The 25,006-nt window shown below is 45.8% G+C and overlaps 1 protein-coding gene across 8 annotated transcripts in view; it reads right to left on the bottom strand.

The window, feature by feature from the left end:
• Positions 1–272: 272 nt before the first annotated feature.
• Positions 273–25,006, bottom strand: part of nadk2 (NAD kinase 2, mitochondrial) — a 70,974-nt gene continuing 46,240 nt past the window's right edge. For 4 of the 8 annotated variants that reach the window (XM_059644988.1, XM_059644989.1, XM_059644992.1 and 1 more), the window contains 3 exons: positions 20,190–20,243; positions 5,442–5,565; positions 273–1,128 (listed from right to left, as the gene is read on the bottom strand). In XM_059644988.1, the coding sequence (XP_059500971.1) occupies positions 990–1,128; positions 5,442–5,565; positions 20,190–20,243 (317 nt within the window). In that variant the 3' untranslated portion in view covers positions 273–989. Of the gene's footprint in view, positions 1,129–5,441; positions 5,566–12,089; positions 12,179–20,189; positions 20,244–25,006 lie in introns of those variants that run through there. The other 4 variants (XM_059644991.1, XM_059644993.1, XR_009445625.1 and 1 more) reach the window with 4 other exon arrangements.

Here is a 25,006-nt window from a genome sequence, read left to right as displayed (position 1 = left end):
TGGAGAAAAATGAAGAGTTAGTAACTATTTCCAAGGGCTGATGAGTCAGTAATCAGTGGACACAGTTAACATTGTTGACAAAAGTCCAATTAAACACCGTGTTGTAATCTGGAACATACTGCCTGACAGCGGCTTCAATAGGAATTTCCAACAGGGAGAAGAAAATTCCAGGGACTGACTGGACAGCTAGCGCAGGTACAGTAGACTGAATGCGCTTTCCTGTGCTATGCCAATCTGATTACAACTGAACCAGTGTTCACCTGACAGTCAACTACAGAAAGCACTGAAGCTTGTTCGAAAGTTTATTATTGTTTTTGACTTTATTTTTTGTCTGATTGTATTGGTGCAGTTCACACTCATTCGCGCACGCACGCACACACACACACACGCCAGACACCTCCTCATCACCTCCTTTTGGCACACCTAACCTCTCCCTCTTTGCTAGTGCTTTGGATTATGGGAGGCCAGGGTTACTGACCAAGCCAATTGTGTCTTAGCTGTTCACTCGCCAATAAATGCTGTAGTCAGGACCCTTCCCCTGTGGGATCTCAGTCTGGATCAATTATTCAGATAGCACCTTGGTTCCCACAGAAGGGCATGTACAACAGCTACTGCCCGCGGAAGAGGGAGAGGGAGGCTTCAGCGATAGATACACCAGAAGGAGGACTTTTCCCTGTGTAACAAGGTGCATAACCTGAGGCTGCTGGAACACAATAATTTGGCTGGAGAACGTAATAACTGGGCTCCAATCTGCTGCAGCCTAGCCAACATTCTCTGGATACAACCCTTGACTGAGTCCACCCTCTCGTCCCAGCTGCACTAGCCCATGCTGCACAGAAACCCAGACTCCCATCCACAAACAGCTCAAACCCCCAGGCATCCCGGCCATTCAGCTGGAGAAGGAAGTGACTGCGAGCCCATGTTCCCCCCTGCCACCCACTCAGTAGTACAGCACAGTCCAATGGTGCCCCGGGTATTGGGAGAGAATCTTAGTCCTCCAGGACAACTGTGCACAAGGCATCCTCCTTGTCCACAGTCAGGGTGGCGATTGCACCATCATTGAATTCAAATGAAGTCCCACCATCCACCACCATACAGGCATCCCAGCACCTCGAGCGTACACTCATCCTGGAGAGAGAAAGACAAAGACAGACGGGAGTCAGAAAGGGGTCAGGAACCTGTGCTGATGCCATCAGAAACTCCCAGCCCCAAACACATCAACCAGCCAACCTCTCCCCTTGCCCTGTGGTAAAGCTTAACACTCAGCCCCCACACCCCAAACCCCATTCTTTCCCCTGGATGACACTCTTTATCAACACTGGAACAGGAGGCGGCAAATCTAATCAACCACAATATTCCAGACTGAATGATGAGGAACAGGTTACATTGAGGCTTATGTTTTTGAGAATACACAATTAAACTAATATCTCGATGATTTGTTTAAATAATTATGTTAATTGTGTGGACAGAAAGAAACCATTTCTTCAGGTGGGGAAGTCCTGGAGAGGAAGGGAAGTTCATACAATTCATTCAGGTCCAGTCAGCAGCAAAGCCAGAAATTGCTTCTTTTCAGAGTATTCTGGAACTCTCTGTAGAAGGCTGTGAATTACGGGAAAACAACGGACTTCTGAGGCTATTAGAGGTTTTTACTGGAGAGGGTTTCAAAGGTTATGAAGCAAAGGCAGATAAATGGATTGAAATCAACCAGGATCTAACTGATGATCAAACAGGTTCAGTAAAGGAATAAATCTGGGAAGTCACAAATATACAACAGCTATGGAATGGGAACACTGGGGAACTTCAGTAACATAAACATCAATTGGAACACATTGGAGGAAAGGGTTATGAGGTGGAGAAACTGAGACATGACCACTATATTCATTGATCAGTACATTTTCAGCTCAACCAAAACTGAGGTTTTGATGGATCGGGTATTGGGATATGAATGGACCTCACAGTAGTCTGAAGTTTCAATGCTGGAAAACTTCAACAAGAAGTTTGAGATTAGTGGCGGAGAATAGCAAGAAACAACTTCCAACTTGGAAGGCAGCCAATTTCCACACAATGGGAGCTGAGCTGGTCAGGGTCAAATGGAATGATGACAGAGTGATAAAGGAATAGGGTGAGGGAATGGGGCTAAGTGGACCACTCTCCAGAGAGCTAGCCTGGGCAAGAGGGCTACATGGCCTCCTCCAGTATCGTAATGACTCAGTCTAAGCATTTCCACTGAACTGGTTTCTGTTTCTTTAGTCATTAAAGATTTTTAAGACAGAGGAACATATAGAGCAGGCCCTTTGGTCCAACATGTCTGCACCAACACACAATGCCATTCCAAACTAATCCCATCTGCCTGCACGTGGTCCGTGTTCCTCTATTCCCAGCCTGTTCATGTGTCTGTCTAAGTGCCTCTTAAACATTGCTACCTTAAACAGCGCTCTCCTGTTCTATATGTTCCTCTGTCTTAGAAATCTTTACTGACTAAAGAAATGTAAATCAGCTCAGTGGTTACACTTAGTTGTCATCATGGTAATGGAGGAGGCCACTCAACCTGCATCTACCATCTCCACTGGCAGTGCACTACAGGCACATACCACTCTCTGTGTAAAAACTTTCCTCGCACATCTCCTTTAAATTTCTGCCTCTTATCTTAAAACTGTGTCCCCTATTATTTGATATTCCACACTGGGAAGACAGAATCCATTCTATCCATGCCTCTCATCATTTTACATATTCTTTTCAGGTCACCCCTCAGCCTCCAACACTCGAGCAAAAACCATCCAAGTTTGCCCAAGTGTATACAATCTCCTCATAGCTAACACATTCCAATCCAGGCAACATCCTGGTAAAAATCTTTTGTGCCCTTTCTCTCGTGCAGCAACTAGAACTGCACGCAATACTCCCAAATGTGACCCGACTAAAGTGTTATACAGCTGCAACATGACTTGCCAACTTTTATATTCAGTAACCCAACTGATGAAGCGAAGCATGTCATATCCCTTCTTTACAACTTTATCCACTGGTGTTACCATTTTCAGGGGCCTATGGACTTGCACTCCAAGAACCCCCAGCATACCAATGCTCCTAAGGGTCCTGCCATTTGCTGTATACTTTCCTCTTGCATTTTACCTCCCAAAATGCATCATCTCATTTACAAGATTTAAAAGGGAACCTAAGGGCTAACTTTTTCATGCAGAGGGTGGTGCATGTATGGAATGAGCTGCCAGAGGAAGTGGTGGAAGCTGGTACAATTACAACATTTAAAAGGCACCTGGATGGGTACATGAATAGGAAGGGTATACAGGGAAATGTGCCAAATGCTGGCAAATGCAACTAGACTTATCTAGGATATCTGGTCGGCATGCTCAAGTTGGACCAAAGGATCTGTTTCTGTGCTGTAAATCTCTATGACTCTATCTCAAACTCATCCTGATTAAAATGCACCTGCCATTTCTCCACCCGACTTTTTAGCTATCCTTTGACAACCTTCCTCACTGGCCACAGCTCCTCCAATTTTTGTTTATCTGCAAACTTACTAATCAGATCACTATACCTTCAGCCAAATCATTTATATGTATATTACAAACAACAGAGGTGCCATCACTGATCCTTGCACAATACCAGTGGTCACAAATCTCCAGTCAGAAAGACACTCTTCCACAAGACCATAAGACACAGGAGTGGAAGTAAGGCCATTCGGCCCATCAAGTCCACTCTGCCATTTAAATCATGGCTGATGGGCATTTCAACTCCACTTCACTGCACTCTCCCCGTAGCCCTTGATTCCTTCTGAGATCAAAAATTTGTCGATCTCTGCCTTGAAGGCATCCAACATCCCGGCCTCCACCGCGCTCCAGAGGAACTACCCTCTATGTCAAAGTCTATGTTATATCCACCTTAACAATTCACTGGGGATCCCATGTGACTTAATCTCCAGACCAGTTTACCATGACAGGCTTTTTCAAAGGCTTTACTAAAAGCCTATGCTGACAACATTCATTTCTCTACCCTCAATCACTTCCTCAAAAAATTCAATCAAGTTTGTGAAACAAGACCTCCCCTCACAAAGCCTTGCTATCCCTAATAAGCCTTTTTTTTTTTACAAATTTGAGTAAATCCTGTCCTTAACAATCTTCTCCAATAATTTCCCCACCATGACGTAAGGCTCACCAGCCTATTATTTCCTGCAATATCTCGGTCACCTTTCTGAAAAAAAGTAACAAGATTGGCTATTGGCTCTATGTGTAAATTCTCTTCTTTGTCCTTGATTGGACCCACGCTTTCTGTAGTTACCCACTTTGCTCCTAATATACATAACATACCTGGGGATTCTCCTTAATCCCACTTGCCAAGTGCATTTAGAGCCCCTTTCAGCCCTCCTAATTCCTTGTCTAAATTCTTCGCTGATTTCTTTATACTCCTCAAGGGGCTTGTGTAATTTCAGTTTCTTAAATCCTACATGTTCTTCCTTTTCCTTTACGACTAAACTTTCAATATGTCTTGTTATCCTGGTTTCCTGAATCTTGCCTTCCCTCGCTATCATTTTCACATCAATGTGCTGGTCCTGAATTCTGATTAATTGGTATTCAAAAGACTCCTACATGCCAGATTTGGATTTACCATCAAGCGGCCGTCCCAGTTTAATTTCTCCAGTTCCCACCTAATTGTAATTAGTCTTAGAGATTCTGATCATATGAGGAGCGGTTGAGGACTCTGATCTGTATTCGATGGAGGTGAGAAGAATGAGGGGAAATTGCACTGAAACTTACAAAATACTGAGAGGCCTGGATGCAATTGTCATGCTGAAGATGTTTCCACTAGTAAGAGAGACTAACACCCAAGGATACAGCCTCAGAGTGAAGGACCCCTTAGAACTGAGATGAGGAGGAATTATCAGCCAGAGTGTGGGGAACCTGTGAACCCACTGCCACAATGGGCTGTGGGGGCCAAGTCATTGAGTGTGTTTAAGGAAAACATTCTTGATTAGTAAGGGGACCAGGGTTAAGAAGTGAACGCAGGAGAATGAAGTTAACGAAGCTATCAGCCACAATCAAACGTAGAGCAGGTGCAATGGGTCAAGTAGCGTAATCTTGCTCCGACAAGTATGTTCCGGAATGTGGAAGAAGCAAAGCCCAGTCTCAACTGGTTGTGCTGAATGGCCTTTCTTTTCACTGTTAATAAATTGTAAAGTTATCAAAAACAGTAACCTCAATGTAAAAAAAGCCGCGGACACTGAAAACGTGCAGGTAGGGCATTATGACAGTTTAAATAGGAAATTTATACTCGGAAAAATGCAAAACAAACGTGCATCAGAAATGTAACAACAGGAAAGCGATATTATGCAAAAAGGAAGACAGGCAAGCAGATGTGCAACTGTTTCTAAGATATAAATGAGTTAATATGAGAAAGTGATCCCTGCAGAGCTCCCGGTGAAGGGCACACACTTGTTCGTGAAGCCTCGGTGCTGACAGCTGGTGAATACTCTGTTTACGATGGGCTCCCGGATGCTGAAGAAGATCTTGGGATCCTCAGGACAGAATATAAGTGACTGGTTGTATTGATCAGTGACTGCAAGGAGAAAGGACGGGTAACTTCAGAATGTAATCACATCAAATCAAAGCATAATGAAGCTAAACACAAACACATCAAATCAAAACTCAAAACCCAACAGGGAAATCGAGAACTAGATACTGGCCAAGGTGGCAGGAGTCAGATGTACAGGCACAGAATATAGGAACAGGAGTAGGCAATTTAGCTCATTAAGCCCTCTTCATTATTCAGTTATACCACGGCTGGTCATCTCCTCAATGACACCTTCCAGCACTCTTTCCATTTCCTGAGATGCCGACAGTCTCCAGAAACTTAGCAATTTCTGTCTTGGACTTGACCCATGATTAAACTTCCATCACCCTCTGGGGTAGAGAGCTCCAAAGATTCACCATCCTCTCAGTGAAGTGGTTTCCTCCTCACCTCAGCTTTTAAGGGCCTTTCCATTATCCTGAGATTTAGGAGGCACAGCAGAAATTCATCCCAGAAGAAGGAACATGCTAAGGGGAAAATGAGGCAACCGTGGCTGACAAGGCAAGTGAGGAACAGCACAGAAGTAAAAGAAAAAGCAAACAATGTGTTGAAGATTAGTGGGAAGCCACAGGATTGGGGAGCCTTTAAAAACCTGCACAGGACAACCAAAAAAGTAATAACAGAGATAAGATGAAATATGAGGGTAAGCTAGTTAATAATATAAAAAGAACTCTTACCTTTTATGTATCTTAAAAGAAGATTGTAAGAGAGAGGCAAGAGTGGACATTGGACTACTGGAAAATGCGGCTGAATAAGTAGTAATGGGGAACACAGAAATGACGGGAGCAACTGAATAGGTACTTTGCATCAGTTTTCACAGTGTGAGACACCAGCAGCATACTAAAACTCCTAGAGAATCGGGGGGGACAGAGAGGAAGAAGGTGCCAGGGAAGCTGAAAGGTCTAAAAGGTAGATAATTCAGTCACCCCGTCCAGATGGACTACATCCCACAGTTCTGAAGGAGATAGCTGAGGAGATTACAAAAACATTGGTGGTGGTCATTCAGGAATCACTGGAATCAAGGAGGGTCCACTAACGTAATAGCCCTGTTTAAGAAGGAAGGGAGGCAGAGACAGAAGAGCCTGACCTTGCTTGTTGGTAAGGTTTTTCAGTCCATTATTAAGGATGAGACTGCAGAGTATTGGAAGTCTACGGTAAAATAGAGCAGAGTCAGCACAGCTTTTGCCAAGGGGAGGTCATGCCTGACAAATATTTAGAATTCTTTGACAGCTAATGAGCAAGTTAGACAAAGGAGAGCCAGTAGAGATGATCTATTTAGATTTTCGGAAGACATTTAAAGAGGTGCCACACAGGAGGCTGCTAAATAAGATAAAAGCCCATGGAGTTGGGGCAAGTAACTAGGCATGGATAGGAAACTGGCAGACAGCAGAGGCTGTGGATGAAGGAGTTTTGAGAAGATTTGTAGCTCATTTGTAGCTCCAACTACATTGGACAAACAGGCAGAAAGCCAGCCACCAGGATACATGAACATCAACTAGCCACAAAACGACATGACCCGCTATCACTCGTATCCTTACATACAGTTGAGGAAGGACACCACTTTGATTGGGATAACACATCCATCCTAGGACGAGCCAAACTAGAGACGTGCATGAAAATTCCTAGAAGCATGGCATTCCAACCGGAACTCCATCAACAAACACATTGATTTGGAGCCCATCTACCATCCCCTGAGAAAAGGAACAGGAAATGACATCACCAACCCAAGGAAACCTAACCAGATAAAGAGAAAGCGGGACATAACACCAACGCTTCGTCGGAGGCTCACTGATGATGTTACCTAGAATGGTGACGACACGTCTGAAAACGAACCTTCCAGCTCAGTGAGCAAACTCACATCCAGAATGAAGGAGTCTTTCTCAGTCTGGCAGCTGCTGACTAGTGGATTTCTGCAGGCTCAGTTTCAACAAGATCACCTCTCATTCTTTGAAAATGTAATCATTTACTTCATTCCGCAGATTAATCTGGTAAATATCTCTCTGCGCCAAATATTGACGCCCTGAAATAAAGGGACCAAAACTGTGCAGAATACTGTATTAAGACATCTTTACTCCTCTACTCAAAGCTCCTTGCAATGAAGGCTAACATACCATTTGCCAATTGCTTGCTACAACATTATCCTAACTTTTGACATTCGAACACACAAATTAGGAGTTGGACGAGGCCATTCAGTCCCTCAAGCCTGCTCTGCCAATTAGCGTTTTTCCTACTCGTTTGTGGGATGTGGGTGTCACTGGTGGGCCAGCATTTCTTGCCCATCCCTAGTTGCTCCTTGATAACACAGAACATTACAGCACAGTACAGGCCCTTCGGCCCTCGATGTTGTGCCGACGTGTCACACCGATCTCAAGCCCATCTAACCTACACTATTCCATGTACGTCCATATGCTTATCCAATGATGACTTAACTGTACCTAAAGTTGGCAAATCTACTACCGTTGCAGGCAAAGCATTCCATTCCCTTACCACTCTCTGAGTAAAGAAACTACCTCTGACATCTCTCCTATATCTTTCACCCCTCAATTTAAAGCTATGCCCCCTTGTGCTCACCGTCACCATCCTAGGAAAAAGGCTCTCCCTAGCCACCCTATCTAACCCTCTGATTATTTTATGTTTCAACTAAGTCACCTCTCAACCTTCTGCTCTCCAATGAAAGCAGCCTCAAGTCCCTCAGCCTTTCCTCCTAAGACCTTCCCTCCATACCAGGCAACATCCTAGTAAATCTCCTCTGCACCCTTTCCAAAGCTTCCACATCCTTCTTATAATGCAGTGACCAGAACTGTACGCAATACTCCAAGTGCGGCCGCACCAGAGTTTTGTACAGCTGCAGCATAACCTCTTGGCTCCGGAACGTGATCCCTCTATTAATAAAAGCTAAAACACTGTATGCCTTCTTAACAGCCCTGTCAACCTGGGTGGCAACTTTCAAGGATCTGTGTACGTGGACACCGAGATCTGTCTGCTTATCTACTCTACCAAGAATCTTACCATTAGCCCAGTATTTTGCATTCTGGTTACTCCAACCAAAGTGCATCACCTCACACTTGTCTGCATTAAACTCCATTTGCCACCTCTCAGCCCAGCTCTGCAGCTTATCTATGTCTCTGTGCAACCTACAGCATCCCTCGTCACTATCCCAACTCCACCGACCTTAGTGTCGTCTGCAAATTTACTAACCCATCCTTCTACGCCTTCATCCAGGTCATTTATAAAAATGACAAACAGCAGTGGACCCAACACCGACCCTTGCGATACACCACTAGTAACTGGTCTCCAGGATGAACATTTCCCATCAAACATCACCCTCTGTCTTCTTTCAGCAAGCCAATTTCCATTCCAAACTGCGATATCTCCCACAATCCCATTCCTCCGCATTTGTACAATAGCCTACTGTGGGGAACCTTATCGAACGCCTTGCTGAAATCCATATACACCACATCAACTGGTTCACTCTCATCTACCTGTTTGGTCACCTTCTCAAAGAACTCAATAAGGTTTGTGAGGCACAACCTTCCCTTCACAAAACCGTGCTGACTATCCCCAATCAAATTATTCTTTTCTAGATGATTATAAATCCTATCCCTTATAACCTTTTCCAACACTTTACCAACAACTGAGGTAAGGCTCACTGGTCTATAATTACCAGGGTTGTCTCTACTCCCCTTCTTGAACAGGGGAACCACATTTGCTATCCTCCTGTCATCTGGCACTATTCCTGTAGACAATGACGAGTTAAAGATCAATGGCAAAGGCTCGGCCATCTCCTCCCTGGCTTCCCAGAGGATCCGAGATAAATCCCATCCAGCCCAGGGGACTTATCTATCTTCACACTCTGTAGGATTTCTAATACCTCTTCCTTGTGAACCTCAAGCCCACCTAGTCCAGTAGGTTATATCTCAGTATTCTCCTCGGCAACATTGTCGTTTTCTAGAGTGAATACTGTTGAAAAATATTCATTTCGTGCTTCCCCTATCCCCTCTGACTCCACACACAACTTCCCACTGCTATCCTTGATTGGCCCTCATCTTACTCTCATCATTCTTTTATTCCTTAAATACCTATAGAAAGCCTTAGGGTTTACCCTGATCCTATCCACCAACAACTTCTCATGTCTTCTCCTGGCTCTTCTAAGCTCTCTCTTTAGGTCTTTCCTGGCCAGCTTGTAGCCCTCAAGCACCCTAACTGAGCCTTCACATCTCATCCTAACATAATCTTCCTCTTGACCAGAGATTCCACCTCCTTCGTAAACCACGGCTCCCGTGCTCTACAGCTTTCTCCCTGCCTGACAGGTACATACTTATCTGGGACACACAGGAGCTTTTCCTTGAATGAGCTCCACATTTCTAATGTGCCCATCCCCTGCAGTTTCCTTCCCCATCCTATGCTCCCTAAATCTTGCCTAATCTCATCGTAATTGCCTTTCCCCCAGCTATAACTCTTGCCCAGTGGGATACACCTATCCCTTTCCATCACTAAAGTAAACATAACAGAATGGAGGTAATGTGAGGCTGGATGAACACAGCAGGCCAAGCAGCATCTCAGGAGCACAAAAGCTGACGTTTCGGGCCTAGACCCTTCATCAGAGAGGGGGATGGGGTGAGGGTTCTGGAATAAATAGGGAGAGAGGGGGAGGCGGACCGAAGATGGAGAGAAAAGAAGATAGGTGGAGAAGAGAGTATAGGTGGGGAGGTAGGGAGGGGATAGGTCAGTCCAGGGAAGACGGACAGGTCAAGGAGGTGGGATGAGGTTAGTAGGTAGATGGGGGTGCGGCTTGGGGTGGGAAGAAGGGATGGGTGAGAGGAAGAACAGGTTAGGGAGGCAGAGACAGGTTGGACTGGTTTTGGGATGCAGTGGGTGGAGGGGAAGAGCTGGGCTGGTTGTGTGGTGCAGAGGGGGGAGGGGACGAACTGGGCTGGTTCAGGGATGCGGTGGGGGAAGGGGAGATTTTGAAACTGGTGAAGTCCACATTGATACCATTAGGCTGCAGGGTTCCCAGGCGGAATATGAGTTGCTGTTCCTGCAACCTTCGGGCCATTGTGGCACTGCAGGAGGCCCATGATGGACATGTCCTCGAAAGAATGGGAGGGGGAGTGGAAATGGTTTGCGACTGGGAGGTGCAGTTGTTTATTGCGAACTGAGCGGAGGTGTTCTGCAAAGCGGTCCCCAAGCCTCTGCTTGGTTTCCCCAACGTAGAGGAAGCTACACCGGGTACAGTGGATGCAGTATACCACATTGGCAGATGTACAGGTGAACTTTGCAGAACACCTCCGCTCAGTTCGCAACAAACAACTGCACCTCCCAGTCGCAAACCATTTCCACTCCCCCTCCCATTCTTTAGATGACATGTCCATCATGGGCCTCCTGCAGTGCCACAATGATGCCACCCGAAGGTTGCAGGAACAGCAACTCATATTCCGCCTGGGAACCCTGCAGCCTAATGGTATCAATGTGGACTTCACCAGTTTCAAAATCTCCCCTTCCCCCACCGCATCCCTGAACCAGCCCAGCTCTTCCCCTCCACCCACTGCATCCCAAAACCAGTCCAACCTGTCTCTGCCTCCCTAACCTGTTCTTCTTCTCACCCATCCCTTCTTCCCACCCCAAGCCGCACCCCCATCTACCTACTAACCTCATCCCACCTCCTTGACCTGTCCGTCTCCCTGGACTGACCTATCCCCTCCCTACCTCCCCACCTATACACTCTCCACCTATCTTCTTTTCTCTCCATCTTCGGTCCACCTCCCCCTCTCTCCCTATTTATTCCAGAACCCTCACCCCATCGCCCTTTCTGATGAAGGGTCTAGGCCCGAAACGTCAGCTTTTGTGCTCCTGAGATGCTGCTTGGCCTGCTGTGTTCATCCAGCCTCACATTTTATTATCTTGGATTCTCCAGCATCTGCAGTTCCCATTATCTCTGATAACAGAATGGAGATCGCTATCACCAAAGTGCTCACCTACTTCCAAATCTAACACCTGGCCGGGCTCATTACCCAGTACCAAATCTAATGTGGCTTCGTCCCTTGTTGGCCTGTGTCAGGAAGCCCTCCTGCACACACTGGACAAAAACTGACCCATCTGTAGTCCTCGAACTATAGTGTTCCCAGTCAATATTTGGAAAGTTGAAGTCCCCCATGATAACCACCCTGTCTCTCTCACTCCTATCGAGAATCATCTTTGCTATCCTTTCCATCTCTGGAACTATTCGGAGGCCTATAGGAAACTCCCAACAGGGTGACCTCTCCTTTCCTGTTTCTAACCTCAGCCCATACTACCTCAGTTGACGCGTCCCCAAACATCCTTTCTGCAACTGTAATACTGTCCTTGACCAACAATGCCACACCTCCGCCCCTTTTACCATCTTCTCTGTTCTTAGTGAAACATCTAAATCCCGGAACCTGCAACAACCATTCCTGTCCCTGCTCTATCCATGTCTCTAAAATGGCCACAACATCAAAGTCCCAGGTACTAACCCATGCTGCAAGTTCACCCACCTTATTCTGGATGCTCCTGGCGTTGAAGTAGACACACTCCAAACCAAGGTAGGGGTGAGCTGCCTTCTTGGACTGTTGTAGTCTTCCTGCTGTGGGTTGAGCAACAATGCCCTTAGGGAGGGAATTTCAGGATTTTGACTCAGTGACAGTGATGGAATGGTGATATATTTCCAGGTCAGGATGGTGAGTTACTTGGAGGTGATCTTGCTGGAGGTGGGGGGGGGGGCATATATCTGCTGCCCTTGTCCTTCTAGATGAAAGTGGTCATGGGTTTGGAAAGTGCTGTCTGAGGATTTTTGGTGAATTTCTGCATTGCATCTTGCAAATGGTACACACTGCTGCTACTGAGTGTCGGTGGTGGAGGGAAGGGATCCTTGTGGATGTGGTGCCAATCAAGCGGCTGCTTTGTCCTGGATGGTGTCGAGCTTCTTGAGTGTTGTTGGGGCTGCCCCCATCCAGGCAAGTGGGGAGTATCCCATCACACTCCTGACTTGTGCCTTGTAGATGGTGGACAGGCCTTGGGGAGTCAGTAGCTGAGTTACTTGCTGCAGTATTCCCAGCTTCTGTCTTGCTTTTGTAGCCACTGTGTTAATGTAGTGTGTCCAGTTCAGTTCTTGGTCAATGGCAGACACCTGGACATTGATAGCTGGTATTCAGTGATGGTAACACCATTGGATATCAAGCGGCAGTGATTACATTGTCTCTTGTTGAACATGGTCATTGACTGGCATTTGTGTTGCAAAAGTTACGTGCCACTTGTCAGCCAAAACCTGGATATCTCTTGTTGCATTTGAACGTGGACTGCTTCATTATCTGAGGACTTGCGAATGGTGCTGAACATTGCACAATCCATCAGCAAACCTCTGACTTCTGACTTTATGATGGCAGGAGCATCAGTGATGAAGCTGCTGAAGATGGTTGGGCTGAAGACACTACCCTGACGAACTCCTGTGGAGATGTCCTGGAGCTGAGATGATTGACCTCCAACAACCAGGCCACCTTCCTTTGTGTCAGGTATGACTCCAACCACCGGAGGGTTTGTCCCCTGGTACCCACTGATTCCAGTTTTGCCATGGCTCCTTGACGTCACACTCGGTTGAATGCAGCCTTGATGTCAAGGGCTGTCACTCTCACCTCACCTCGGGAATTCGGCTCTTCTGTCCATGTGGGAACCAAGGCTGGAATGAGGTCAGGAGCTGAGTGGCCCTGGCGGAACCCAAACTGGGCGTCACTGAGCAGGTTATTGCTGAGCAGGTGCTGCTTGACAGCTCTGTTACTGACACCTTCCATCACCTGACTGATGGTCGAGAGGAGACTGATGGGACGGTATCGGCTGGGCTGGATTTGTCCTGCTTTTTGTGTACAGGACATACCTGGGCAATTTTCCATATTGTCAGGTAGATGCCAGTGTTGTAACTGCATTGGAACAGCTTGGCCAGGGGAGCGGCAAGTTCTGGAGCACAAGTCTTCTATTGCTGGAATGTTGTCAGGGCCAGTAGCCTTTGCAGTGTCCAGTGTCTCCAACCATTTCTTGATATCACGTGGAGTGAATCGAATTGGCTGTAGACTGGTATCTGTGATGCTGGAGACCAGCAGGAGGCGGAAGCCAAGATGGACCATCCACTCGGCACTTCTGGCTGGAGATTGCTGTGAATGCTTCAGGCTTATCTTTTGCACTGATGTGCTGGGCCCTTCCATCATTGAGGATGGGGATATTTGTGGAGCCTCCTCCTCCAGTGAGTTGTTTAATTGCCCACCACCATTCACAACTGGATGTGGCAGGACTGCAGAGCTTAGATCTGATCTGTTAGTTGTGGGATCGCTTAGCTCTGTCTATCACTTGCTGCTGTCGCTGTTTGGTGTGCAAGTAATCCTGTTTGGTGGCTTCACTAGGCTAACACTTCATTTTCAGGTCTGTCTATATAATCTCTCCATTTCCTTCCAACCCAAGTGCATTACTTCATACTTCTCTGCCATCCACCTGCCCACTCCACCAACTTGTTAATGTCTTTTTAGTGTTAATGTGAGGCAGCAGTGCTAACCACTGAGCCACTCTCATTTCACTGATGCACACTGACTCTGCGCAATGCTCACATTCAATTCTAAATGTTATCACATAATTTATAAACTATTCTAATGTTTTCCCCACCATGGGTTTCACATTCACAAGCCTGGAGCTCTGCATTCTTCCTCTTCATCTCCCCCTCAGAGAGCGGGTTACATCTGCAGCAGCCTTTGCAGAATATATTCAATGGCAAATGACAATCAACCTGTTCCCAACCACATAGTGTCCTGCCCCCGTCTGTAATGGGTCTAGTTTGTCCTTGGTGCCCTTTTCCCTTTTATACAGGCATTGAGTCATAGAGTGCAAAAACAGGCTCTTCAGTCCAACACATTACAGGCCCTTTGGCCCGCCATGCCTACCGGGTTTCCTAAACTGAACTAGACACACTTGCCTGCATTTGGCCCATATCCCTCTCAACCTTTTCCATTCACGTATCTGTTGAAATGTTCTTTTAATTGTTGTAACTGTACCCACCTCTATCACTTCTTCTGGCAGTTCATTCTACACCCGCACTATCCAGTGTGGAACAGCTGCCCCTCAGGTCCCTTTTAAATCTTTCCCCACTCACCTTAAACCTAGACCCTGCTAGTTTTGGTTTCCCCATGGTCTTACCAATGGGAAAGTTGTTTCCAGTAGTTAGGATGGTTAAGGTGGCATAAAGATCCTTTCCTTTATTAGGCAAGGAGAGAATACAAGTGCAGCAATGTTATATTGGAATTGGATAAATCATTAGTCAGGCCCCAACTTGTGCAGTGCGTATAGTTCTCAATTTCTCAATATAGAAAAGTTGTAATTGCACAAGAGAGGGGATACAGGGATTTACGAAGACGTTGCCTAGATTACGAAGACTGGATGAGCTGGGGTTGTTCTCCTTGCTGGGAGATTACAGGGTGATTTAGTTGAGATCAACAAAACTGTGAGGGGTCTGGATAAACTGGATGGGAACAGCATATTTATCTCAGCGTAGAGGGAAATGACTGAGGGAAGGGGCATAGATTTAAAGCAATTAGTTGAACAGTTAGAGGGGATGAGGAAAAGATTTTTCACCCAAGGCGAGGTAGAGGTCTGAAGCTCACTGTTGGAACAGCAGTAAAGACAGAAATCCTCAACTCATTTAAAACCATAAAACACAGGAGCAGAAGTAGGTCATTCAGCCCATCAAGTCCTCTCTGCCATTTAATGAGATTGTGGTCAATCTGTTGATCCTTAAGTCCACTTAACTGCCATTTCTCTAAACACTTTGATTCCCTTACTAATTAAAAACCACCACTCAATTTGAATGATCTTTTGAACTCTCTACCCTCGATCTCTCTGTCCATAAATTCTGCATCTGTGTGCTTCCCTCTCACTTCACCTGACTAACGGGCTGTGTTCCAAAAGCTTGTGATTTCAAATTTGTCTGTTAGACTGTAACCTGATGTCATGTGACTTCTAATTAAAAATCTATCACAGTCTTGAACACACTTAATGACCCAATCTCGACAGCCCTCTGCAAGAAAGGAATTCACAGACACACTAACCTCAAGAAATTCCTCCCATCAACAACAACAACAATATAACAAGGTGTAGAGCTGGATGAACACAGCAGGACAAGCAGCATCAGAGGAGCAGGAAGGCTGACCTTTTGGGTCGGGACCCTTCTTCAAACCCTCTTCTGAAGAAAAAGGTCCCTGCAGAAGGCGGACAAGGGAGGGGAGGGGAATATGTGACTGGTGGTGGCATCTTGCTGGAGGTGGCGGAAATGGTGTCTGATGATCTTCTGGATGTGAATACTGGTGCGATGGTAGGTAAGGACAAGGGAAACCCTATCGCTGTTGCGGGAGGGAAGAGAGTGGGAGAGGGTGGAAGTGCGGGAGATGGGCCTGATCCGGTTGAGAGCCCTGTCAACAACGGAGCTGGAGAATCCTTGGCTGAGGAAAAAGGTGGACATTTCGAATGCTCCCTTGTCGAAGTTGGCCGCATCTGAACAAATGTGACGGAGACGGAGGAACTGAGAGAGTGGGATGGAGTCTTTACGGGAAGCAGGGTGTAAGGATGTATAGACCAGGTAGCTGTGGGAGTCAGTGGGTTTGTAGAGGATATTAGGAAATTCCTCCCCATTTCTGTCTTGAAACATGCAACCACTCAACCTCTGATGATGGTATTTGGTTCTGGATTCTCCCACAAGGGGAAACAACCCATCACATCTACCCTGTCTAGTCCCCTAAGAGTCTTGCATGTTTCAAAAAAACAGTACAGCACAGTACAGGCCCTTCGGCCCATGATGTTGTGCTGAACTATTATCCTACTAAGATCAATCTGTCCTGTATACCCTACATTTTACTGTCCTCCATGTGAACATCCAAGAGTCGCTTAAAAGTCTCTAAAGTACCTGACCCCACTACCACTGCTGGCAGCGCATTCCACGCGCCCATCACTCTCTCTGTGAAGAACCCACCTCTGACATCTCCCTGATACGTTCCTCCAATTACCTTAAAATTATGTCCCCTTGTAAAAGTCATTTCCACCCTGAGAAAAAGTCTCTGACTATTCATTATCTTTGCCTCACATCATCTTGTACACCTCTATCAACTAACCTGTCATCCTTCTTCGCTCCAATGAGAAAAGCCCTAGCTCCCTCAACATTTTCTCATAAGACCTGCCCTCCAGTCCAGGCAGCATCCTGGTAAATCTCCTCTGCAGCCTCTCTAAACCTTCCACATCTTTCCTATAATAAGGTGACCAGAATTGAACACAATATTCCAAGTGTGGTCTAACCAGAGTTTCATAGAGCTGTAGCATAACCTCACGGCTCTTAAACTCAATTCCCCCTGCCAATGAAAGCCAACACACCATAGGCCTTCTTTACAACCTTATCAACTTGGATGGCAACTTTTGAGGAATCTATGGACATGGACCCCAAGATCCCTCTGTTCCTCCACACTGCCGAGAATCCTGCCAATAACCCTGTATTCTGCCTTCAAATTCAAACTTCCAAAACAAATTCAGTAAGGTCACCTCATTCTTCTAAACTCCAATGAGTGCAGGCCCAATCTAGTTAACCTCTTCTCCTAAGACAGCTGCGTGAACCTTCTCTGGGCTGCCTCCTGAGCCAATATATATTTCCTGAGATAAAGGGACCAAAACTGCATACAGCATTCCAGCTGTGCGCTGGCTAGTACTTGGTACAGATTTAGCAAAACCTTCGAACTTACAGCAGATGGAGTTTAATTTCAAATCAATGTGAGGTGCTGCATTTTGGAAAGCCAATCGGGGCAGGAGTTATACACTTAATGGTAGAGTCCTGGGGAGTGTCACTAAACAAACAGACTTAGGGATGCAGTGTCATCGTTCCTTGAAAGCAGAGTTGCAGGTAGACAGGATAGCGAAGGCTGCATTTGGTAAGCGCACTGAGTAAAGGAGATGGAAGGTCACGTTGCAGCTGTACATGACATGGGTTGGGCCACTTTTAGAATGCTGTGTTCAATGCTGGCCTCCCTGCTATATACAAGATGTTGCAAAACTTGAAAGGGTACAGAAAAGGTTTACAAGGATGTTGCTAGGGTCGGAAGGTTTGAGCTACAGGGAGAGGCTGGTAAGACTGGGACTACTTTCCCTGGAGCGTAGGAGGCTGAGGGGTATAAAGACAATAGGTGCTAGTGTAGGCCATTCAGCCCTTCGAGCCAGCACCACCATTCATTATGATCATGGCTGATTATCCACAATCAGTATCCTGTTCCTGCCTTATTCCCATAACCCTTGATTCCACTATCTTACCCAGGTTTATAAAATCATGAGGGGCATTGATAGGGTGAATAGCCAAGGTCTTTTCCCCAGGGTAGAACAGTCCAAAACTAGAGGGCGTAAGTTTAAGTTGAGAGGGAAAAGATTTAAAAGGGACCAAAGGGGCAACATTTTCTCGCAGTAGTGGGGGGCAGTGTGTATATGGAATGAGCTGTCACAGGAAGTGGAGGAGGCTGACACAATTACAATATTGAAAAGACATGTGGATGGGTAGATGCATAGGAGGATTTTAAGAGAGATATGGGCCAAACGTTGGCAAACAGGACTAGATTCCGGAGAGACCACTCTCTCCGCGACTCCCTTGTCCACTCCACACTCCCCTCCAACCCCACCACACCCAGCACCTTCCCCTGCAACCGCAGGAAGTGCTACACTTGCCCCCACACCTCCTCCCTCACCCCTATCCCAGGCCCCAAGATGACTTTCCACATTAAGCAGAGGTTCACCTGCACATCTGCCAATGTGGTATACTGTATCCACTGTACCCGGTGCGGCTTCCTCTACATTGGGGAAACCAAGCGGAGGCTTGGCAACTGCTTTGCAGAACACTTCCGCTCGGTTTGCAACAAACAACTGCACCTCCCAGTCGCGAACCATTTTAACTCCCCCTCCCATTCCTCAGACGACATGTCCATCATGGGCCTCCTGCAGCGCCACAATGATGCCACCCAAAGGTTGCAGGAACAGCAACTCATATTCCGCTTGGGAACCCTGCAGCCCAATGGTATCAATGTGGACTTCACAAGCTTCAAAATCTCCCCTCCCCCCACTGCATCACAAAACCAGCCCAGCTCATCCCCTCCCCCCACTGCATCCCAAAACCAGCCCAGCCTGTCTCTTCTTCCCTAACCTGTTCTTCCTCTCACCCATCCCTTCCTCCCATCTCAAGCCACACCTCCATTTCCTACCTACCACCTCATCCCGCCTCCTTGACCTGTCCATCTTCCCTGGACTGACCTATCCCCTCCCTACCTCCCCACCTATACTCTCCTCTCTACCTATCTTGTTTTCTCTCCATCTTCAATCTGCCTCCCCCTCTCTCCCTATTTATTCCAGTTCCTTCTCCCCATCCCCCTCTCTGATGAAGGGTCTAGGCCCGAAATGTCAGCTTTTGTGCTCCTGAGATGCTGCTTGGCCTGCTGTGTTCATCCAGCTCCACACTTTGTTATCTTAGATTAATTTGGGATTTCTGGTCAGCATGGATGAGTTGGACGGAAGGGTCTGTTACAGTGTGTACATCTCTATGACCTTAAATACTCTATTCCCTTTGAAATAAAGGCCAAAATCAATTTGCTTTCCCTATTAACCGGTGAACTTGAATGCCAATTTGTATCTCATGCATGAGGACTCCCAAATCCATGCGTGCTCTAGCCTTCTGCAGTATTTCTTCATTCAAATCACTGGCGGCTGTCCCATTCTTCCTGCCAAAGTGCATAACCTCAAAGTTTTGCATTATATTTCATCAAGTTTCTGCTCCCTCACTTAATCTGCCTACGTGTCTCTCTAGATTATCTGTCTTCCCATCTATTTTTGTGTCACCTGCAAAGTTCACATTCACATTCCTCGTCTAAGACATTCACACTGAAACATTAAAACTAAGAAAAGCAATAGGTCGCTTGGCTCACTGAGCTTGCTCTGCCATTCAAAACGGCCTTGGCAGATCCTTTACCTCAATGTTATATTCCATTTTTTTGGCTGCATATCCCTCGATGCCTTTAAAAGCTAAATATTTATTGCAGCGAGTTTCATTTGAACACCTTCTGAGCTCTGGTTCTAGACTCCCCAAACAGGGAAACACGCCCCCTGCATCTAATCTGACAGCCTTGTTAGAATGTTATGCAATAAGTATGTTGTAAATAATGGTGTCCTCAGCAATACTTCAAATTGGCACTCCATCAGTTAAAAGTTACCATCTTGAAAATGCCTCCACACCCCAATTCTATCTTTTAAAGGTGTCTTTATTACTTGCATTGGATTGAATAGAATTGGCTGAAGACAGGCATTTGTGATGCTGTGGGCCACGAAGGCAGAGATCGATCGTCCACTTGGCATCTCTGGCTGAAGATTGCTGCAAATGTGACAGCCTCAAACACAGGGCTACAGTCCAAACGCTGCAAACTGGGATAAGGTTGGTAGGTCATTTTTCAGCAAGCACAGACACAACGAGGCAAACTGACTTTCTCTGCTGTACAGGCAGATAACAGGCAGTAAGTTTACAAAGTACCTGCCAGGCAGAAATTTCTCCCACTCACCTCGCTCCACTAGCTCTTGATCGATAGGCAGATCCACTCGGCTCGTCTCTTTAGCTAAAGGACAAAGGCAGAAGGGTTATTCCCTGAAAGGAGGGACCTAATCATATCCCTTCAGAACAAATCCTTGCCCCTCAGAAACTGAAGCTCACATGAGCGGTGGCCTCAAAACCAGCTCCAAACATAACACAGGGTCAATCCCTCCTCCTCCAACTGTGGAGTTTGCACATTCTCCCCATGTTTGCATGGGTTTCCTCCAGGTCCTCCAGTTTCCTCCCACAGTCCAAAGATGTGCAGGTTACCTGGATCGGCTATGCTAATTTGATCATAATATCCAGGGATGTTCAGACTATGTAGGGATACTGGGATATGGCAGGGCAGTGGGGTCTGGATGGGAAGCTCTTCAGAGGACCGGTATGGACTCCATGGGTTGAACGGCCGGCTTCCACATTGTGGGGATTCTAAGATTCACTGAGTGTAGCTGTGTGGGAGCTGGTGATTACTGCATCATTACCGATTGAATATTAACTGGAAAATCTCAAAGCAGTTGCTTGTTCTGCTCTTGCACCACTCCCTGAGATATTCCCCCAGGATTTGGCCTCTGCAATTTCACATCCAAATCCCCTCCTCACGACATTATTTGGTGTTAATTCTTAAATGTATGAGACCTCACCATCACTTCTCTTGACTCTTCCTCTATTGCTTTTTATTAATTTATGACCTGTGGTCCTAGATTCATACAGTGCAGAAAAGGCCCTATGGCCCATCAAGTCTGCACCAAAAATAACTAAAACTAAAGGTATCCTAATCCCAAGTTCCTTTATTTGTCCCATATACATGGGCATCACTGGCTGGGCCAGCATTTATTGCCCTTCACAATGTGGAGATACATTGAAATTCAGCTCTTTTGTCCATATTTGAACCAAGTAATGAGGTCAGGAGCTGGGTGGCCCTGGTGTACCCAAACTGGGTGTCACTGAGCAGCTGCTGCTTGACAGCTCTGTTACTGCCACCTTCCATTACTTTACTAATGATCGAGAGGAGACTGATCTGGCAGTAATTGGCTGGCTTGGATTTGTCCCGTTTTTTGCGTATAGGGCATACCCAGGCAAATTTTCATATTTAAGGTAGATCCCAGTGTTGTGACTGTGTACTGGAACAGTTTGGCTGAGGGAGTGGCAGGTTCTGGAGCTTAAGTCTTCAGTACTATTGCCGGAATGTTGTCAGTGCCTCCAACTGTTTCTTGATATCTTTGACTTAGAAATTAAAAAGACGTCTGCAGGCAGTTCATGAAATTGAAACACTTTGTAATAGTAGCTGGCAAATCAGCATTTTTACCAAGACAACAGATTTTTGAATTTAGCCAATTAATTTAAACTAGGCCCTAGATATCAAAACCCAATTAAATTGACATCGCCTGGTTTTGACAACTTAGGACTAATCCTATTCTAAGAAATTAATAGGTCTTCAAGGGTATAAAAGAAGAGGGCATTTGATAATCAGCGTGAGCGTCAACCGTCGTCTGCTAAGAGAATAGCTTTCCAATACAGAAGAATCAATCACTGGTTCTCACAGAATTCTCTAAACTCTCAAAAGCCATCAGCTAAAGGTACAAGAGGCACTCTTATTTAATATTCTTGACATAAGAATTCAACAGAGAAAGGTGTTCCTGAGGATCAGCGGAGAATTCTGGAAGACTAATCTTGGCTATACTTTTGAGAGACCTGAGTTTTAATTTTTTTATTACTTGTGGTTTATAAAAGTGGGACTTCTGTTTATTGGAACAGCATACCATTAGAATTTTGTTTATTTGAGAACAGTTAGTAGTTAAGGGGGAATTGTTTGGATTGTTGGTAGTTCTGCTAATTTGTTTACTGTAACAGTTAGATAAATAAATTGTTACTTGTTTACTATAAAGTTAGTATCAAGGATTTCTTTCATTTAATCACCCCTTTCTTACAGATTGGGGAGATGGGGTGAGAGGCAGGTTATACTACTTTTCATACTTCCTTTAACAGATTACGAGGTATAGCGAGCTTCTCTGGGTTGTTTCAGCTCTATTTATCAGAGAGGGGTCGACCTTTCCTTCATAACACTCTAGACCTTTGGAGGAGGCCAAAATGGATCATCCACTCAGCACTTCTGGCTGAAGACCGCTGCACCAGCTTCAGCCTTCTCTTTCACACAGATTTGCTGGGCTCTTACATTATTGAAGATGGGGATATTTTTGGAGTCTCCTCTTCCAGTGAGTTGCTTAATCGTCTATCACCACTCATGACTGGATGTAGCTTAACTATGTATGTTAGATCTCACCTGTTGGTTGTGGGATTGCTTAACCCTGTCTGTCACTTGCTGCTTAGCTTCTTGATTAGCAAGGGGAACAAGTGTAGGGGGAAGGCTGGAGAATGGGGTTTGGAAGCTTACCAGCCATGATCCAATGGTACAGCAGACTAGGTGAGCCAAATAACCTAATTCTGTTCCTATATCTTCTGGTCTTTACTGTTTGGCACGGAAATAATCCTTCACCAGGTTGACGCCTCATTTTTAGGTATGGCCAGTATTGCTCCTGGCACACTACCGTCCACCCCCTCTCACTGCTTATCAGACACCCAGTAGTGGGAGGAGCAGATCCTATCATTAAACATTGGGAATGTCAAAGATATCATTTTCAATGCTTGCCTCAAACTACCTACACCCTGGTAACCAACTCCATCCTTCTGCTCAGCAACAGTCTAGCAATAAACCAACCAGCCCACTAATATCAGATTTGACCCTCACATTTGCACCATCTCTCATGCTGTCAATTTCCACTTCTCTATCTTCATTCCTATTCCAGCGGTTGTGCTGCTAAAACCCTCATTCAGACATTCATCACCATTACTCAGAATCACAAAATCCCAACAGTGCAAATACAGACCATTCAGTCCATCAAATTTTCATCAATCCTCCAAAGGGTACCCACTCCTCCCTCATCTCTATAACACCACATTTACAATTAAGGATGGGTACTAAATGCTGGCCTCATCCCATGAATGAATATTTTTTAAAATGGAGACACGGTGGTGGTAGGAGGCTGTTTGTGTTATTGGAGCCCAGTGTGGAGTGGTGTACCACAGGGAACAGTGCTGGGTTCCTTACTGTTTGTGATATTCATAAACAACGGAGATGGGAACATGGGAGAGGTGTTAAGTAAGTTTGTGGATGACACAAAGATTGGCCGGGTGGTCAACAATAATAAGGAAGGTGTTAGATTACAGGAGGATATAAATGGATGGGTCAGATGTGTAGAACGGTGGCAGATGTAATCATTCCTGTTAAATGTGAGGTGATGCACTTTGGAAGAAGGAGCAAGACAAGAGAGTACTCAATGAGAGACGAGACACTAGAAAGCCCAGAGGAACAGTGTGATCTTGATATGTTTGTCCACTGATCCCTGAAGGTGACAGGACTCGTTAACAGGGTAGTTAAGAAGGTGTAGGGGATACTTACCGTTATCAGTCATTGCATAGATTATAAGAGCAGGGAGGTTATAGTGGAGCTGTACAGGACTTTGGTTAGGCCACAGCTGGGGCACTGCGTGCCATTGTGGTCATCTCAGTATAGGAAGGATGTGATACCCCTGGAAGGGGTGTAGAGGGAGGTTCATAAGAGCATAAGACAGTGGTGGTAGGAGGCGGTTTGTGTTATTGGAGCCCAGTGTGGAGTGGTGTATCACTGGGAACAGTGCTGGGTTCCTTACTGTTTGTGATATTCATAAACAACGGAGATGGGAACGTGGGAGAGATGTTAATTAAGTTTGTGGATGATAAGTGTTGGTAAAGTGTTGGAAAAGGTTATAAGGGATAGGATTTATAATCATCTAGAAAAGAATAAATTGATTAGGGATAGTCAGCACGGTTTTGAGAAGGGTAGGTCGTGCCTCACAAACCTTATTGAGTTCTTTGAGAAGGTGACCAAACAGGTAGATGAGAGTAAACCGGTTGATGTGGTGTATATGGATTTCAGCAAGGCATTCGATAAGGTTCCCCACAATAGGCTATTGTACAAAATGCGGAGGAACGGGATTGTGGGAGATATAGCAGTTTGGATTGGAAATTGGCTTGCTGAAAGAAGACAGAGGGTGGTGGTTGATGGGAAATATTCATCCTGGAGACCAGTTACTAGTGGTGTACTGCAAGGGTAGGTGTTGGGTCCACTGCTGTTTGTCATTTTTATAAACGACCTGGATGAGGGCGTAGAAGGAAGGGTTAGTAAATTTGCAGACGACACTAAGGTCGGTGGAATTGTGGAGAGTGACGAAGGATGCTGTAGGTTGCAGAGAGACATAGATAAGCTGCAGAGCTGGGCTGAGAGGTGGCAAATGGAGTTTAATGCAGACAAGTGTGAGGTGATACACGTTGGTAGGAGTAACCGGAAGGCAAAGTACAGGGCTAATGGTAAGATTCTTAGCAGCGTAAATGAGCAGAGAGATCTTGGTGTCCATGTACACAGATCCTTGAAAGTTGCCACCCAGGTTGACAGGGCTGTTAAGAAGGCATACAGTGTTTTAGCTTTTATTAATAGAGGGATCGGGTTCCGGAACCAAGAGGTTATGGTGAAGCTGTACAAAACTCTGGTGCAGCCACACTTGGAGTATTGCGTACAGTTCTGGTCACTGCATTATAAGAAGCATGTGGAAGCTTTGGGAAGGGTGCAGAGGAGATTTACTAGGATGTTGCCTGATATGGAGGGAAAGTCTTAGGAGGAAAGGCTGAGGGACTTGAGGCTGTTTTCATTAGAGAGAAGAAGGTTGAGAGGTGACTTAATTGAAACATATGAGA

This window comes from Stegostoma tigrinum, chromosome 3, assembly GCF_030684315.1.
Source record: "Stegostoma tigrinum isolate sSteTig4 chromosome 3, sSteTig4.hap1, whole genome shotgun sequence".
Classification (NCBI taxonomy): Eukaryota; Metazoa; Chordata; class Chondrichthyes; order Orectolobiformes; family Stegostomatidae; genus Stegostoma; species Stegostoma tigrinum.
This window is presented reverse-complemented; position numbering and strand designations above follow the sequence as displayed.